The 14,140-nt window shown below is 39.5% G+C and overlaps 1 protein-coding gene across 5 annotated transcripts in view; it reads left to right on the forward strand.

Moving 5' to 3' along the window:
• The window catches only part of EXOC6 (exocyst complex component 6), a 123,053-nt gene that overhangs the window by 46,876 nt on the left and 62,037 nt on the right, over positions 1–14,140 (forward strand). For 4 of the 5 annotated variants that reach the window (XM_054983534.1, XM_054983535.1, XM_054983536.1 and 1 more), the window contains exons 12-17: positions 710–781; positions 6,328–6,425; positions 7,456–7,561; positions 9,024–9,133; positions 11,596–11,707; positions 12,430–12,564. In XM_054983534.1, coding sequence (XP_054839509.1) covers positions 710–781; positions 6,328–6,425; positions 7,456–7,561; positions 9,024–9,133; positions 11,596–11,707; positions 12,430–12,564 — 633 coding nt within the window. The remainder of the gene's footprint in view (positions 1–709; positions 782–6,327; positions 6,426–7,455; positions 7,562–9,023; positions 9,134–11,595; positions 11,708–12,429; positions 12,565–14,140) is intronic. The other variant, XM_054983537.1, reaches the window with a different exon arrangement.

Raw genomic sequence — 14,140 nt, forward strand, 5'->3', positions numbered from 1 at the left:
TCATTGCATTACCGTTGGGAGTGAGTGCATGCTTTGTGCACGTGCAAAGATCTATTCAAAGTAAGTACTGGGTCACACACCCCCTCTGGCTGGGAGGGTAAAGGGACCTGGCAACACTATACTGGGTAATTCCTGTGTTATTCAATATATGTCATGGAATTTACTTATGTTCTGTTTCAGCATTGTTAAATCTTCCTTCCTTCCTTGCAAAATTGCATGTATATATCCATTACATGTATATTGAAATGTGTTTAATGTTGACATTACTGACTCACAGGTTTTATCCATCTTGAGTCTCAGTGAGAAAGGCGGCCTATAAATGATGTAAATAAAAATCTACAGGGAAAACTGGAAGCAGTTATGGGAGTTCTGCTCTCCTTCCACCCTGCTTTCATCTACTGCTTTGTTAGGAGGAGAGATTGAGACACAACACATAAAGAAGTCTGTTTTTCTGCTGCACAGACCATTATTGCAAGGGCACATGACTGCGATCCGCTCCCATTCAACTTAGAGAGTGAACAGTTGGAAGTCTTATAGAGGGGTCATGGTGATGAGGTTTGGCTCTCTTCATCTCTTTCTCACCCTGCTCTCAATATTGACTTGTTGATAAGATTAGTTGCTCTCTAGGAAACTAGATAGTAAGTCATCAGAACTGAAAATATACTTGCTGTTTTGTTAATTTTTTTTAAAATGTGATTTTAATTTTCAGTCCTATTGCACTGATCCTGATCTTGTTTTGGAGCTGAAGAATCTGATTGTTGTGTTTGCTGATACCTTGCAGGTTGGTAGTGTTTAACTATGGAATTAAACTATTAAGTTTTAAATAAGCTGGGCAACAAAGAGATTCCAAATGGAACTCCAAGGCCATATTTCAGTGAGTTCAAATGCATGTCTCAAGAACAAAATGAGGAATATATGCTTTAAGACAATATAATTTGGCAGACTACATGTTTAGCTATATCCTGAAGATGGTTAGAGTGTACAGCTAAAACAGAAATGTGTGGTATGCATGTGTTTTAACACATGTACTGTACTGATATGGTTATCAGGGAGCCATTATTAGCAAAAACTTTCTATTTAACATAGTCTTTATGGCAAATCCAGGTTAACTTCTGTATTATATTTATTTATGTTATATTTATATTTTATTTACTTTATAGCCTACTTCTCTTCCCCAATGGGAACCCAAAGTGGCTCACATCGTTATCGTCTCCTTCATGTTAGACAGAGAGGGTGGGACTAGCCCATCACCCAGTCAGCTTCCATGGCAGAGTGGGGATTTTGAACCTGAGCTTCCCAAATCTTAGTCCAACACTCTAACCACTAAACAACACTGGATTTCATAATCCTTTATGTGAAATGTTGTTGCACACTTCTGTGTTATGCGTTCCTCTTAAAATACTAGCTTTATTCTTTAGTTGGTTCCAAAAAACGTTGAACTAAAGGTAATAATTCTATTTTTTGTAATAATTGTAAAAAGGGTGTCCCAGATACAGCACTAGACAAGGGGGATTGGTAAAGTAGGAACAAATTTTGAGGTAATTTCTACATCCCCAGAGTACACAAGTCTTGAAAAAGCAAACTAGTTTAAGAGCTCTGGAATTACAAGAGAAAGTTAAAATGGAATCACAGCAAGATAGATTCAAGGAAAAGAAGTTGGAGTGTGAGCAGGAACAATAGATTGCTCACAACTGGAGTATGAGAGAGAGCAACAGATTTTATTTTATTTATTTATTTATTTCAAATTTCTATTCCGCCCTCCCTGTGAGCAAGCTCAAGGCAGATAACAACATATTAAAATACAATAAAAATTCATCTACATTAAAACAGCAGTGTATTTCTATTAATACACATTTAAAACAGGATGGTGGACAGCCTTCATAGGGACGGTTAAGATTTTATACACCCCTTTTTTCAGGCCAGTGGAGGCCCAGCCTCAGCCATATGTCTGGTGGAACAACTCTGTCTTGCAGGCCCGGCAGAAGGATAGTAGGTCCTGCCGGGCCCTGATCTCAGCATACAGAGCATTCCACCAGGTGGGAGCCAGGACTGAAAAGGCCCTGGCTCTAGTTGAAGCTAGGTGGGCCTCCTTGGGGCCAGGGACCACCAACAGCTGTTTGTCCCCTGATCAGAGTGTCCTCCAGGGAATATATGGGGAGAGACAGTCCCGTAGACACGCTGGTCCCAGTCCACACAGGGTCTTATAGGTCAATACCAGAACCTTGAATCTGATCCGGTACTCCATTGGCAACCAATGCAGCTTGCATAAGAACGGTGTTATATGCGCCTTATTTGGCACTCTCGTAATAACATGCGCCGCTGCATTTTGTACCAGCTGTAATCTCTGGGTCAGGCTCAAGGGCAGCCCCACATAGAGCGAATTACAGTAATCTAGCCTAGAGATGACCGTTGCTTGGATCATTTAGTTAAGTCACGGGTTGACAGGTAAGGGACAAGTTACCTGGTCTGCCGCAGATAGAAAAAAGAGGACCTGACAACTGCTGTGACCTACGCCTCCATTTTCAGGGAGGCACCCAAGATCACCTCCAGGCTTTTAACCCTCGGAACTGGCACTAACGGTGCCCCATCGAGGGCTGGGAGCCGGAGTCCCAAACCTAATCCCCCATGGCTCAAGTACAGGACCTCCGTCTTCGTCGGGTTCAGTTTCAGCTAACTCTGCCTCAACCAACCAGTCACGGCTGCAAAAGCATGTTCCAGGACATCTGGGGCTGAGTCGGGCTGGCTGTCCATCATCAGATACAACTGTGTGTCATCTGCATATTGATGACACCCAAGTCCAAAACTTCGCACCAACTGAGCAAGGGGGCGCATGTAGATGTTAAACAATAATGGGGAGAGTATTGCTCCTTGTGGGACCCCACACACCAAAGGGTGGCAGGATGACAATTTCTCCCCAATTGTCTTCCTCTGTCCCTGACCATGGAGAAAAGAGACAAGCCACTTCAAGGCAGTCCCTTGTAATCCCCCCCATCGGCAAGGCTGTGAGTCAAAAGATCGTAATTGACTGTATTGAACACTGCCGACAGATCCAATAATATCAGCAGCTCCGAGCCGCCTCGATTCAGATGTCTATGAAGATCGTCTGTGAGGGTGACCAGCAATGTCTCCGTCCCATGTCCTGGACGGAACCCAGACTGGAAGGGGTCTAGGGCTGAGACATACTTCAGGAAGCCCTGCAGCTGTCCACCACCACCTGCTCAATCATCTTTCCCAGATAAAAACAGAAGCAGAGAAACTTAGGGCCAAACTACAAGTGACAAATGACACAGGTTGGACACTTGTCAGCTTCCCTCAAGTTTTGATGGGAAATGTAGGCAGCTTGGCGGAATGTTGGGCAAGTGACCGTTGAAAAGTCTATTGGACAGCAGTCAACCAAGCTGCAAGACCAGGCTGCCTACATCTCCCATCAAAACTTGGGGGAAGCTAACAAGTGTCCAACCTGTGTCATTTGTAACTTGGCCCTTAGACAGAAGGAAATAAGACACAGAACTGAGGCAGAGAAATTTAATTTTGAGAAGGAAAGACTATAAGGATATTTTGTCAGAAAAATAGCTTGAACAAGAGAATTAGAGGAGAGGATCTCAATCCTCCAAGGGTGATGCCTAAAGATTTTACTTCATGGAAGATCCCCAGATCTTTCTAGCTTCTTTTGAGAAAGCTGCCCAAAATTGGGACATTCCTGTGACACAAATATATACTAACAAGCCTTATTTACCTAGCTGAGGTAAATGAAAGTTTTCCCTCAGACAAAGATGTAAAATATGAAGATTTTGAACAGGCAGTATATGACAGGTTCAAGTTAGAGCCTGATCATTTCAGAAAGAGATTCAGAACTTTACAACCCCAGCCTGGGAAGTCATATGTAACCTTTGGGGCAAAGCTGGGAGATCTGTTTTAACAAATGAATTACCTTAGCCAAAGCTGATACAACAGAGAAAGTAAGGGATCTGATGATATTTGACCAATTCTCATTCCAACTTCTCTAGAGTATCAAAATTCTTGTCAAGGACAAGTAACTTCAGAACATTGCACAAACAGCTGAGTGGGGAGACAGACTGATGACTAACAGGAAAGGATTTGGCAAGGGGATAAGAAAACCATGTTCTTTTAAACCAGTTTTCAAACCTGAGTACAGGAGGGAGGAAGAAAGAAAAGGGGAATATGTGAACAACCATTTCACCAGGGGACTGCTCACTCCAGCAAAAAGGCGGGAAACCAGACTGGGTGTGGGAGACAGAACGCATTCTGTGTGTGTGTGTGGGGGGGGGGAGTGTCTTACAACACCACCTGCAATGATTTTTGTTTATTTTAAACCTTGCCTTAGAATTTTGGACCTTTATTTCAGCTCCTCCTTACATTTCCTTAAACTTTCACCTCAGGTGGATCCTAGTTATAACCAACGCTCCTTTTATTTCTACTCACACAGAGCTTTAGGTGTTCTCAACTTTACCCAGGCTTATACCTCAAGAACACCTTTCATCTGGAGTTTGAATCCCACTGCTAACTCCATCTGTGGCATTTTGGTGTGTGGCGCTTATGTGACCTGTATATTACTGCTTCCCAAAAGATTTTTGCTGCCACCAAAGGCTTTTGCTATACATCTTTTTAAGTGGTATTATAGGAAGGCTTATTATAGATGGCAATGTGACAAAATGGTCAGCATGTGAAGGTGGTTGTGAGGTAAAAAAGGGATCTTTTTTGCTTAACCAAAAATAGAATTTATTTATAAGTACATAAGTGTGATAGTTGCAGTGTTTTGATAAGCATATTGGTTTCAGAATAGTACATAAGCTTGGTGGTTTCAAAAAAGTTATGTTCACAGACCCAGTCACAAAAATTAATTTTCCACACAGATCTTGACTAATAGAATAAACTCTTTCTCATCCATGCAGAAAAACAGATTTACTCAGGCTTTTCCACACAACTTGCCTGACCTAAATAGAATAGCCTTTCTCTGACACAGGTGCACTCATAGTTTGCGTGACTTAGACATAATTTTTCCACACAGGGTCACTAAATTTGACAGAATGAACCCCTTTCAGGTTTTCACACAGTTTGCTCTCTGAGATAAACAAACACTGAAAATCTTTCCCTCCATTCTTAGACTAAAATGGCGCAGCTGACTCGAATCACCCACCCAGCTCCTCTCCTTATTTTTCAAAGGCTGCACAGGCCTGCAAATCTTACAGTAACAAATATTTTAAAAATGCGTATCAGTCCAGCAGAAATAAAACACACACTCATTTACATGCAAAACATTACAAAACTATATTATGATGTGTGGTTCAAAGAAAGCATGCCATCATTGTCTTTTAACTTGCTAGCTGAACTACCTTTCTTAGAGTTCCTTGGGTGAAAGGCATAACAGAACCATAATTTTGAAATTGGTTTAAATCTGTAGCTAGTAGTTACATAAGCTAAATACCTCCTGAAAATCTTGGGCTCCTTTTTCCACTGCCTTCACTGGGGAAAGAGACAAATGCAAATAAATCCCTTCTTCCATCAATAACTTCTTCCCTTGGTTGACGCAAGCAAGGAAAAAGTAGGAGAGGTGTATCATCTACATCAGCTTTATAGAAACCTAGTGGAATGCTCATTAGAGTTGAGGGGGGATGCAGGAATGTGAAAAGACAGCCCATATGCCCCCCTTCCATTTCAACTTTAACACACATTTGCAGCCTTTTACTTTGTCCTTTAGGACATAGGAACTTAGCCCCACCCCCCATGACTGCAAAGGTTTCATCTACATAGGCTGCCTAATAGACACTGTTTGCTAAATGACATTAAAATGTGACAAAGAGGCAGTTAGTTTAAAATACTTACTTTTTCCTATCAAATTCTATGACTTCAGAGTAGTTCATAAAAAGATATAAAAATCATCTGTTGTGCTTGTGATAGAGAACGTTCATCGCAATGAGAGCATGTTTTGGGGAAAGAGAAAGATGGAGAAATTTGTATATTTAGAATAAGACAGGAAGGTAAACTCTGACTCAGAAACTGGCTGTGATAGAAGCTGCCACCATTTGCCTTCTATGTTTCTACCCCCAAAAGAATCGTCTGGATTGTCTTTCTCAGCAATACCTGCCACACAGTCATAGGATCTCTCTCCATGAAATGGGAGCAATAAGATGCAGCCAGTCATCATTATGGCACATACTATGAGAGAGCGTGTTGGAAATAAGGGGCAAACATAATCTTTTCTGCTAATAAATTGACTGCAGGCCTCTGGTCTTATAATTTTGCTGTACTGTATGCTCAAGTATGGTGATAGCATCTTAAATATTCTTTATTGTATTGTTCTTTTAGGGTTATGGTTTTCCTGTGAACAGACTATTTGATCTCTTGTTTGAAATAAGAGACCAGTATAATGAAACGCTGCTTAAAAAATGGGCTGTGTTGTTCAGGTTAGTATTGTAAAATGAGAAGACTTTCAAAGTAATGTTAAATGATTTTGATTATTTTTGATAGCTACACACTAGAATATTTCAGTTTCCAGTTTTTGAGGGTCTGCTGTTTCAGGTAGATAGTTGTGTTTGTCTTCAGTAGAAGAGAAGGGAGCTTTGACTCTTGAAAAATTATACCCTGAAAAATCTTGTTGGTCTGTAAGGTACCGCTGGACTCAAATCCTGCGGAGGTGTTATTAGTATTCTAAAACAGTTTAGGGAATCTGAAGAATTAATATTGTCCGAATTACATCTCGTACAGCTCTTTGCCCTGACGTAAAAACCTTGACCTGTATGTATTCATATGGACAATATGGTTCTTTAGTTTGGTACTGGGCACATGATTCAACATCTGCAATTTTCAACTAAAAACATACATGTCCATGGCTACAATGATATGGTTAAAAGACTGTGAATTGCTTGCTGTGAAGTCTTCAGTGGTATCAGGGCAAGGCTGCAGTGTCCTTGTGTTAGCATCTCACATATACATGTGTCTAGCAAAAGCAGACAAATAGGAGAGTTACCCTAATATAAGTACATTGCTTCCAGTGGGTTTAGACTGGAGTAAGTCTGCCTATGATTGCACTGTAAGTTAGACAAAGTAAGTAATTGAACCATGAACATATGTTTGCAATGTGTTTCTACCCACTATCAAGTCCAACCCTTGCACACACCACTTTCAAACACTTAGCCCTAGTAGTATCACTGTTGTGATATTGCTGCCTTTTTATTTCTCTGCAGCCCTTCTCACCAGAAGTTCACAGTGCTTTCTTTAATTCAGCTCTGTGCACTGACAGGCAGAGTGTTAATGAGCTTTCTGTGACACCTAAAAGTCAGCATTTTTACTTTTTTAACTTTTGATTTTACCTTTCAAAGCAAGTAATAGAATAAAAATTGCTTACTTCTGGTGGTACACATACTGTTTCTGTATTGTCATGTTTACAGTGTGTTTGAGAATTTATGTTCCCCATCTTCTCATTTTATTATACAGGGATATTTTTGAAGCAGATAATTACAGTCCAATACCTGTTTCAAATGAAGAGGAATACAAAATAGTCATTAGCAAATTTCCTTTTCAAGATCCAGAACTTGATAAGGTGAGTACATTCTATTTAAGTTCCCTATAAAATGAGCTAAGGAGTATTAGAGTCAAAACAATGCGCTCTTGAGTAGTTTTTGAATCTATTTTTTCACAAGTGAATAAATTGCACTGGTTAGTCTTAGTGATTAAACTGCTTTAGGTAAACCATTGTTGTTAACTATTAAGTTTGGACACAGTATGGCAAACTCAAAAGTATTTTCTAAGAAATAAGTTATGGTTCTTTATGATGATTCTACCTTTGCTTGATCTGGGGCCTTCTCAGTCATTAGACTGACTGAGGCCTGAGGGAGGAGACTTGGAAGGCAGCTTCCACGGCCATTGTCTCAGGGGGCTTTTTGTTCCAGCTGTTCTTTTATTATTAATATTGAGGACTGTATTAAGATGGTAGTAAATTGTGACCCTCTTCATAAGAGTTTCTCTTGTGTATTAGAAAAGGGTTATAATCTCATACATTAGGGTTTTTATATTACTAATATCTGTATTTTATTCTCAGTGAGTTGCATCTTTAAAACCCCACTGAACAAAATTTTTATTCATTTTATCCTGCTGTGGCTCTCTGAACACCCGAAAAATACTCTAGAGGATTGAGGGACATGCCAGAATTATGTGAGATATCACTACAGTTGAAGAGGGGGGATTTGTGGAAACATGAAATTTGACTTCATTTGCTGAAGATATCCATATTCTGTCCAGTCTTTATTGTACAAGTGCCTTTTTGGGCTAGGGCACTCAGCTTGCCCATTAAGTAATCAAAAATATCCTTTCTCATCCAACTTCTTTTTGCATGTTTTTCCTTTAACCTGTGAAGATAGTTTCAGGTGGGTAGCTGTATTGGTTTGTAGTGGAAGAGCAAGATTCAAGTCTACTAGCACCTTAAAGACCAACAATATTTCCAGGGTATAAGCTTCCAAGAGTCAAGCTCCCTTGGTTGGTCTGACGAAAGGAGCTTTGACTCTCAAAAGCTTATATCCTGGAAATCTTGCTGTCCTTAAGGTGCTACTGGACTCAAATCTTGCTTCTTTTTTCTACATTACATTGTTAGGCATTAGAGTGATAAGGGAGTTTTTGGCACTTGATCTTTGGTGGTGGTTGGTAAAACAGTAGACAAAAATAGGATTTGATACGTGGAAAGTATCTGAAGGAAAAATCTTTTATACTGATTTTTTTTTTTTACAGAATTCAGAACATGTGGCTATGTTCTTTGTCATTTGATTAATAGCTGCAGTTCCATCTGTGGAGATATGTAAATACTATAATGTGTTTAATATGAAGAAACTATTATTAATATGTTTTGCACATCAGATTTCAGGTCTGGAACATCTGTTTCTGTGCAGAGTGAAAAACAGTAAACCAGATATGTGGCATCAAATATAGTTTAACGTTGGATAATGGTGTCCTTTTTCCCCAATCAATTTGAAATCGAATATAACATGGCATTGAATATTTTGTTTCCACAGCAGTGTTTTCCAAAGAAACTTCCAATGTCTCAGTCAGTGCCTCAAATTTATATCCAGGTTAAAGAATTCATTTATGCAAGCCTTAAGTTTTCAGAATCGCTTCATCGCAGGTAAGCATTCACAAAAGCGGTTGGTATAGCTAAGCTCAGTGCATATTAATTCAGTCTTTGTTTTCAAAACAGGCATGAGAATGAATTGTGTGTCTGGCATGATGTATGATACATAATAATGACAGAACTGCTGGGTAAAGGTTCTACAGCCTAGAACCAGCTCATGTAGCTGGTAGTCCCCATGAAAACTCCCCAGGAATGTGCGGAGCCCCTGGCGAGCTTGTGGGTTGGCTGGGATCTGTATGAAGCTCCCCAATACCGTGAAATGGCACTTCAATATACAGTTGCATCTATGATCCTGGTTCTGACCCTTATATTTGCACCACTGACTTACGGCTTGCTTTTGCTTTCAGAATTTTTTAAAAAAACAGCACTCCTCTTTGCTATGTGTGTAGAAATAATATTTTGCTCTGGAGTTTATTGATAATAATTATCCACATCCCTATTCAGAACTATCTTTATTTTTCACTGTTCAGTATCACCTTCCTTTTTAAAGCCATTCAGAATAGCAAGGAATTTAATTTCTAATAGATGGGCAAAGTACATACAAAGAGAGCTTTACATTGTTGCGTAGAAGGTTTCCGTTTTAGCTGATCTTAAAAACTTGACTTTAGCTGGGTAAAATGTATGGTTCTATTTTGCCTGCTGAGATCTGGAAGCTATTTCTACTTTGTCATCCAGCTGTGCAGTGTTGACAGTTGTAAATTAGCCTGCTTTTACACACACTGAACTAATAAGGTGTACTTACTAAGGAGTGCCTGTTGGTCTCCATATCTAAACAGGAACTAATTAACCATACAAATTACTCTTTTCTAATTATACTGCTAACAAACATAGCTCAAATTACATGTATTAAATTTTGTCAAATTCTTAACAAACCAAGACTGAAGTGCTCTCCTGAACAATCTCCTGTGATTTCCAAAAAAGGGGGGATAGATATAATCCAGAAAGGTCTCTCTTTGTGCCTGTGGAAGTCATTTGTGTTCATAACTTTAATGCTATATGTATTTCTGCTCAGTTCCACAAGCGTACGGTAGGAATAGAAAATCCAGAGGGGCAAACACCATATAAAACTTAAAGAAGTATAATAATTTGACTAAAGAAACAGTAGTCTATATACCACTGACTTTTGGAAGGGTAGTTTAATGGACTCTGTGTCTTCCCAGCTGTATTCTTTTAGGAAATCTATAGCTGGGAGACCCAGTATGGTGTAATGGTTAGTGTTGGGAGACTCAGGTTTGAATCCTCACTCAGCCACGGAAACTCACTGGGTGACCTTGGGCCAGCCATACACTCTTAGCCTAACCCACCTCACAGGGTTGTTGTGAGAATAAAATAGAGGGAAGGAGAATTATGTAAGTTGCCTTGAGTCCCCCTTGGAGAAAAAGGTGGGGTGTAAATGCAGTAAATAAACAAACTCATGATCACTTATATGATAATGTTTGTGCTACTGTACTGAACAATGATTCCTTCATATAGAGCCCTTTAAGACCTTGACAGTAACACTGGATTGGTTGGGGTAGGGAGAGAAGGGAATCTGTTATGAGAGAGGTCTTGGAAGACCATGAAGCCTACATTGTGTACTAGTCTTTTGTCTGCAATATGGAGAATCTGTGGTGGAGGAATACTACCCTTTTTTCACCTGTAGTTATTGTTACTTGTAAAGATCTTAAAAGGTAGGCTTTGCCTTGTAACTTGTCACTTCAACATTTTCTGTGAGTTGGTCTCAAAATTTCATTTTCATGCACTAAAAGGCTAATAACCATTTTGCCCCCTGAGAATTTGTTCTCATAACAGTAATTCTTCTGGCCTGTATGACTCCCTTCACTTTCTCTTGTAAAAAGTGATTGGGAACACTGCTTTTTTCAAATATTCTCAAAGTTGGGAATGGAGCCTGTGCACATACAGTTTGTATGCACGATGTTCCATGTTCTCATATTGCGGGAACTGAGTCAGGCCAGCACATTTTTTCACACTTCCTTTCTTTGCATGCTGACATTTATCTAGACATGTTATCTATACAATGTGTACTAAATATTGCCTGTATGGAAGTAGAGGACTCAAACCCATCTGTCTGGAAGTTTGTTGCTTTGGGGTTCTGCGTGCTATCTGCTAGCTTTGGGAGGCTCCATGAGAGTGGACTTATTGTCTGTTGATTACAACCTACTTGTGCTTTATGTGTGGGAGTAGGTGTGGATAGGTTGCATGTGTTCCTATTTCACAAGCACAATATGCATTACTCTTATATATGCCTGGAATCTATAGAATGAGTATCCATTCTTTGAAACAGACAAATGTAGTCCTCCCTCTCTGACACCTGCATATGCAACATTGGAAGCGTATGCAGCGTATGCAGTGGGGGAAGCAATTTTTGCCCTTTCATTTTTCAGAGGCTGAACAGTTATTTAATGGTTTTGTTGATGATTTTAATCATGCTTTTTAACTCAAACTTTGTCTTTTAGTTCAACAGAAATAGATGATATGCTTAGAAAGTCTACAAACTTGCTGCTGACTAGAACGTTAAGCAGTTGTTTACAAAACCTCATCAAAAAGCCTCACATTGGTTTGACAGAGGTAAGTTTAGGGAGAGGCATGTCTTTTCAGGAAGTATGCTATTGGTTGTCAACGTCAGTATATTCCAGGGAACCTCATGGTTCTTCAGAAGCTTCTCAATGGCCGTTTCCACACACGTTGAATAATCCACTTTCAATACGCTTTAGTGAACATTTGTAACTGATTTTCCATGTGTGGAACAAAAAATCCACTTCTAAAGGATAACTAAAACGTATTGAAAGTGAATTATTCAATGTGTGTGGAAACGACCAATGAGTCTACTGGATGACAAACTCCCTTAATGTGTACTTTTGGTACTATTTTCTTCACCTGCCTCATGCAGGTGCATTCTTATGAGGTGCATTCTAGAATATGCACTGAATTCACAAAAGGTTATGATTAACCTCAAGAGGCCCAAGCAGTTACCATCATCCCATAGTAACAGAATGTGAAACATAGGGTGTTTCTCCTCCTGCAATATACAGATATTCTGTGACAGACACACAGAGGTTCTTTGGTAGATAAGTCAGTGTAGAATGGGTTTCCTGAAGATAGAAAACTTGAAGACAACTATCTAAATCTTCTTTATTCATTTTTGGAATGTTTGCATAAGATAGTATCATCAATAGACATTACAAATAATCTGCCTTTCCAATTGTTGTTTATGCTCTTCCATGGTTAAGTGATGTTTATACCTATGTTGTAAATGCATTTTACTTTAACTTTGCTCTTTCTTGTTTCAGTTGGTTCAAATTATCATAAATACGACACATTTGGAGCAAGCATGTAAATACCTTGAGGACTTCATAACAAACATTACAAATATTTCCCAAGAAACTGTTCACACAGCAAGACTATATGGTCTCTCGACGTTTAAGGTATGTGAAACATTGTCATTTTAGACTGCTGAGGTCCTACCCTGGAGAGGCCTTTTCTCCTTTTCTAGGTGCTTAGTACTTTGGCTCTGCGTTTGGGCATAAATTTCAAATGCATCAGATGACCACATTATAATACTATGAAATGCTTCCAAGACTTGTAGGGAGATAGTTTCAACAAGGTGTGGTTGAGATAACTCTCCCCTCACATTTCCCCCCAGCAGCTGATAATTACACATGTGTGCCCTTAGAGGGCATACATGTGTGATTGTCAGATGCTGGGGGAAAATGAAGAAGACTGTTATTTCAACAACACGCTTTTTGTGATCTTCTCAAGAGCATCTGGATAGCAATGGCTGAAGAGAGGGCTGGATTAATTTAACCTTTGGTCTGGACCAGTAGGGTAGTTCTTACATTCTTGTGACTTGGGGCACCTTGAACAACACTTATATAGGGCCCTAAGGTAATGCTGAGGAAACTTTGAAGTTTCCCAAATTCAAAGGTGGTTGGGTGGGTTGGTATATTAAGGTTGATCATGAGGAGGAATGAGACTTGTGGCTGAAATTCAGAAAGAAATAACTGTCTTTTCTAGGAGAGTAATCTTCTCAGATGTCTCCCCAGAGAACTCCTAAACAGAATTTTAACATCTCCAAACTAGCTGATTCTCAACATGATTTCTAAAGCCAGGAGTTCTGTGTGACAGCTGATGGAGGAATTCCTTCTTTGTGGATGCTGCATAATGTGACTGCTTTATAGAACTAGCATAACCATTCCTTTCTTTGTCTTACTGCTGTGAACTATAAATTCCGTACCATTGAGAACATCCAGTTCCACAGTGAACCTAAATACACGATGAGCTCATTGTTGTTATGATATATATGTCATCGCTTTCAGAATATTGGCTTAATTTAAAGTGGCATAATCTCATTAAGGTTAATCCATAGTAAACTATGTACCATCTTAGATATTGTTGGGGTCATATTTGGGAGGCTGCAAAGTGGAAAGTTGTGCACAACATCTTCCAAGTTACACCTACATATTTCTTAGACTTGATCATACATGTTCATTAACTAAGAAATGTGCATTTCCAAAGCATGACATTGTGATGGTTCCATAAACATTTTTTCCCTTTAAGAACAGCAGCTTTGTTTCTGGATTGTAAGCAGAGTGCTACCAGTAGCCTTTGAGACGGAGTAAGGTCTAGTGGGATTATTGTTCTGGTGTTGCATGCCTTGTATGGGCAGACTCGCTGATCCTTTTAGACCTGCCCTTTGTACTGACTGTTCGTGGCTTTCAGCCTCATTTGTTCTGGGGCCAGGGCTTGGGGTAAGATGCAGTCTCTGATCCCTTGTCTGCAGAAAGAATTTGCACTAGCATAAATGTATCTCAGGAGTTGGTGGAGTTACTCTAGAACCTCTTCTTTTAGAGGAATTAAAAAAAAAACTGGCAGACTTTTCAAGAGGGAAACTGACTACAGACATGTTTCCCCATCCTGGCCTTTTTAAAAATTTACTATGAAATAATTGAATTGGAATGAAAATTCCCCCAACATATATCTGTTTGTGATTTGTCATCAAAA

This window comes from Eublepharis macularius, chromosome 6 (assembly GCF_028583425.1).
Source record: "Eublepharis macularius isolate TG4126 chromosome 6, MPM_Emac_v1.0, whole genome shotgun sequence".
In the NCBI taxonomy this organism is placed as follows: Eukaryota; Metazoa; Chordata; class Lepidosauria; order Squamata; family Eublepharidae; genus Eublepharis; species Eublepharis macularius.